Genomic DNA, 4,848 nt, shown 5'->3' with positions numbered 1-4,848 from the left:
GGGAGGAGGTGTAGTCAAGGTGAAGGACACAGAGCAAGATGGAGTTGGCCGGCGTAGGCCCGCCCTTTCATTCCCCCCTTGTCATGGGACCCAATCATGGGACCGGCTGCATTTATGGTGACAAGGGGAACAGAGTTTGGAGGTTTACGCAAAGTTCTGGGAAGCAGGTGTCCCTGGGGTGGCTCTGGGAGGTCTGATTAAGTATTGTCCCCGAGCTGGTGTCTATGATCTGCCAGGTGATGTTTTGGGGGGCGTGGGGACTCCTGGCAGCATGAGTAATGACAAGCAGAGTTAACAGAGTTACCAATATTAGGTGGGTCAAATGCGCTGTAGCTTGAGCTTGAGCAGGTTGTGTTGGTCCTGACTGATGGCCCATCGCATGATGAAGTCCTTCTGGATCGAGGAGGGGTCCGCTGGCCGAGCGTGGGTGTGATGGACCCAGGTCGCGATGCTGTCTACTTTGAGAGCGGTGGGGGTTGTCAGCACCACGATGTAGGGTCCCTTCCAGCACGGCTTGAGGGTCTCTCGGTGGTGCCTCTTGACGTAGACCCAGTCTCCCAGCCTGTACTGATGAGGTGTTGGGATCAGGCCAGCCTTGTAGATGGCACGGAGGTGCGGCCAAATGTCCTCGTGCGCCCTCTGGAGCCCGCTCAAGGAAAGAAAAAGTTCTTGATCTTTAAAACTCAGCAATAAGTTCAGCTCGAAGGCTGGGAATAACAGGGGGTGGCCTGCCAAACATGATCTCATAGGGAGTAAAACCCAGAGTGTAAGGAGTGTTTCTAACCCGGTAAAGGGCGTACAGTAGGAGAGTCACCCGGTCCCCACCAGTCTCCATGGTTAATTTGGTAAGGGTCTCTTTTAGGGTTCTATTCATTCTTTCTACCTGTCCTGAGCTCTGGGGCCTATAAGCACAAGGTAATTTCCAGTTTGCCCCCACCGCCTTGGCTACTGCCTGTGTTACTTGCGAGATAAAAGCTGGTCCATTGTCTGATCCTACCATGGCAGGAAAACCATACCTGGGTAAGATGTCTTCTAGTAGCTTCTTAGCCACCATCTGAGCCGTTTCATGCTTGGTTGGGTATGCCTCCACCCAGCCAGAGAAGGTGTCTGTAAATACTAAAAGATATTTATAACCATACTTTCCTGGTTTGACTTCAGTGAAGTCGACTTCCCATTGGGCTCCCGGTCTGGTGCCTCTGAGCCTGGTTCCTTTTTCATTTGATGTGGCTCTCGCGTTGGTGAGTTGGCAGGTCTTGCAGGCAGATACAACTTGCTCTATTTTGGTGTCCTGTTGGTGAATCTTGATTCCGGCATGTCGGATTAAGTCTTTTAATTTTCGGGCCCCCATGTGAGTAGACCGATGCATGTGCTCTAATATTGAGACTCCGAGCTGGTCTGGCAGCACGAGCTCCTTGTTAGGTGTATACCACTATCCCTTTATCTCCTGGGCCATGAGGAGTTTCTTGATCCGCTGTAACTCCTCCTGGGAGTACTTGGGCTGGTCTGGTAAAACTGGGTCTCCTGGGTCTGGTAGTTGTATGGTCATGGTGGGGACTGGAGTAAGGGCTACTGCCTTGGCTGCCTGGTCAGCCTTTCGATTACCTCTAGCTACTGTGTTATCAGCTTTTTGGTGCCCTTGGCAGTGGATAATGGCTAGCTTGGCAGGAAGCCATAAGGCCATAAGCAGGTTAAGTATCTCCTGCTTATTTTTTATAGTCCGTCCTTCTGCCGTCAGTAACCCCCTCTCCTGATAAATTGCCCCATGAATATGAGCTGTGGCAAATGCATAACGGCTGTCTGTGTAGATGTTAAGCTGTTTTCCAGCTCCCAGCATCAGCGCCTTGGTGAGAGCTATGAGCTCTGCTCGCTGGGCTGACGTTCCGGAGGGTAGAGCCTCCGCCCATACGGTGTCCATTTCAGTGACCACCGCTGCACCCGCATACCTGTGTCCGTCTTGCACAAAGCTGCTGCCATCAGTAAACCAAGTAGTCTCAGCATCGGGGAGGGGCCGGTCAGTCAGGTCCGTCCGGAATCCACGTACTTGTTCCAGGATTCCCGCACAGTCATGTAGTGGAGCACCTAGGTCAGGGTCGGGCAGCAGGGTTGCAGGATTGAGGGCCACGCTGGGATAGAACCACACCCACGGAGGGTTGAGTAGGAGGCTCTGGTAATGAGTCACACATGTGTTGCTCATCCATCTATCCGGAGGCTGTTTCAGGACCCCTTCAATGGCATGTGGGGTCGTGATCCAGATCTCCTGTCCTAGGGTCAGTTTGTCTGCATCCTTGACTAGGAGTGCTGTCGCCGCAATAATTCTTAGGCATGGCGGCCAGCCGGCAGCCACTGGGTCTAGTTTCTTAGACAGGTAAGCTACTGGGCGGTTCCAGGGGCCTAAGCCTTGAGTTAGAACCCCTTTTGCTATTCCCTTATGTTCGTCTACAAAGAGGTGGAAGGGCTTCGTAATGTCTGGCAGGCCCAGGGCTGGGGCACTTAGGAGGGCCTTTTTTAACCGATTAAAGGCAGTTTCTTCTTTTTCAGCCCATTTAAATGTTTTCCCCTCTTTGGTAGCTTCATATAGGGGCCTGGTGATCTCAGCAAACCCTGGAACCCAGAGGCGGCAGTAGCCTGCTGATCCTAGGAATTCCCTCACTTCTCTTCGGGAGGTGGGAGTAGGGATCTTTAGGACAGTTTCTTTTCTGGCATCTGATAACCGCCGCTGTCCGCCCTCCAGGATATATCCCAGGTAACTTACCCTCTCCCTGCATATCTGAGCCTTCTTTGCGGATGCCCGGTACCCCAAGGCCCCCAGGGTAGCCAGCAGGTCCTGGGTCCCTCGCTCACAGTCTTTGGCCGTGTCGGCAGCAATCAGGGTGTCATCTACATACTGCAGGAGGGTGAGGCCAGGGTGCTCCCTTCTGTACTCACCCAGGTCCTCGTGTAGTGCCTCGTTGAAGATGGTGGGTGAATTTTTGAATCCCTGAGGTAGCCGTGTCCAGGTGAGTTGCCCACTGTAGCCCTCCTCCGGATCATGCCACTCTTGGCGAACAAGGGTTGGCTCTGGGGTGCCAGCGGCAGACTGAAGAAGGCATCCTTTAAATCTAGTACAGTATACCAGACCCTGGAGGGCGCCAAGGAGCTCAAGAGAGTATATGGGTTGGGGACAGTTGGGTGTATGTCCGCGACCCTCTTATTTACTTCCCGGAGGTCTTGTACCAGTCAGTAGTCATTTGTGTGAGGCTTTTTGACCAGCAGTAGGGGGGTGTTCCAGGCAGAGTGGCAAGGAACTAGTACCCCTAGGCTTCGTAGTCTCCGGATGTGTGGCTGGATCCCCTTCCGGGCCTCCTGAGACATGGGGTATTGTTTGATCCTTACCGGACTCTCTCCTGGCTTGAGCTCTACCAGGACCAGGGTCCTGTGAGTGGCTAGTCCCATCCCCCCCCCCCCCCGTCTCTGCCCAAACTGAGGGGAATTCTTGTAGCCATCTGTCTATATTATCCTCTCTTGGGAGCGCCTCCTGGTGGAGGCGGTATTCATCCTCCAGTTTCATGGTCAGTACCTGGATGGGGTGGCCCTTGCCATCGGTGACCTGAGGCCCCCTTGTCTGAAAGTTATCTGAGCTCCAATCTTGGTCAGTAAGTCCTGTCCTAACAGCGGGTAGGGGCATTCTGGTATTACCATAAAGGAGTGGGATACCCGGCTGGTTCCCAAAACTACTGTTCTTCGGGTAGTCCATGAATACTGGCTCATACCAGTTGCCCCTTGTACCCAGGACTTTTTGCTGGCTAGTTTTCCTTGGGGGGTGCGGAGGACCAAATGTTGTGCTCTGGTGTCGACAAGGAAGTCAATAGAGGTCCCTCCACTTTAAAAGTTACCCTGGGTAGGGGCGCCTGGGTGGCGCAGTCGGTTAAGCGTCCGACTTCAGCCAGGTCACGATCTCGCGGTCCGTGAGTTCGAGCCCCGCGTCAGGCTCTGGGCTGATGGCTCAGAGCCTGGAGCCCATTTCCGATTCTGTGTCTCCCTCTCTCTCTGCCCCTCCCCTGTTCATGCTCTGTCTCTCTCTGTCCCAAAAATAAATAAACGTTGAAAAAAAAAAAATTAAAAAAAAAAAAAAAAAAGTTACCCTGGGTTTGGGGAGAGGGTCCGAACCCCGACTCCCCTAATCACTTAGTTCATCTAGCTCTAGGACTTTTGCTCAATCAGTCTTGCTTCCCTTCCTGCTGGCCCTTTTTGGACAATCTCGGGCCCAATGCCCTATCTCCTTGCAGTATGTGCACTGATCCTTCTGCAGCCTCTGCGTACCCCCCTTGGTGGTTCCTTTACCTTTTCTTGCGTCGTCTGCCAACTGCCGGAGATGGTGGTCTCATTCCTCGGGGAAGTCAGCAGTGATAGCTAGTAGTATTCTGGCCAGGTCTTGAGTCTGCTTACTGCTGGCGGCCGCCATGGCGCAAGCCTGCTTGTCCTCAGGAGGCTCCCGGTTATTATATACCTTTTCGGCTACCACCAGTAAGTCCTGCAGACTTTTTTCTCCTAGTCTATCTATTTTCTGTAATTTTCTCCTAATGTCTATGGCCGATTGGTTTACAAAGGCCATGATAACAGCTGCCTTGCTTTCCGGAGCCTCTGGATCCATGGGGGTATAGGTACCCAATGCCTCCATGATCCGTTCTAGAAAGGCAGCCGGAGATTCATCTTTTCCCTGTTGTACATTTCCTACCTTGGCCAAATTGGTTGGCTTTCTAGCAGCCATTCGGAGACCCCCCATTAGAGTCTGGCGGTAGACCCGGAGCCTCTCCTTACCTTCTGCCGTGTTGAAATCCCACTGGGGCCGAGTTAAGGGGAAGGAGGCAT

General features: G+C 53.1%; 1 protein-coding gene across 1 annotated transcript; it reads right to left on the bottom strand.

The window, feature by feature from the left end:
- Nucleotides 1-318: 318 nt before the first annotated feature.
- LOC123585778 lies at nucleotides 319-4,441 on the bottom strand. Its single transcript, XM_045454247.1, is given in 6 exon segments — nucleotides 319-707; nucleotides 1,603-3,039; nucleotides 3,042-3,444; nucleotides 3,446-3,594; nucleotides 3,597-3,854; nucleotides 4,426-4,441. Coding segments are annotated over 6 exon segments (2,652 nt in total).
- Nucleotides 4,442-4,848: the final 407 nt, after the last annotated feature.

The sequence above is a fragment of the Leopardus geoffroyi genome, chromosome C3 (assembly GCF_018350155.1).
Source record: "Leopardus geoffroyi isolate Oge1 chromosome C3, O.geoffroyi_Oge1_pat1.0, whole genome shotgun sequence".
Classification (NCBI taxonomy): domain Eukaryota; kingdom Metazoa; phylum Chordata; class Mammalia; order Carnivora; family Felidae; genus Leopardus; species Leopardus geoffroyi.
This window is presented reverse-complemented; position numbering and strand designations above follow the sequence as displayed.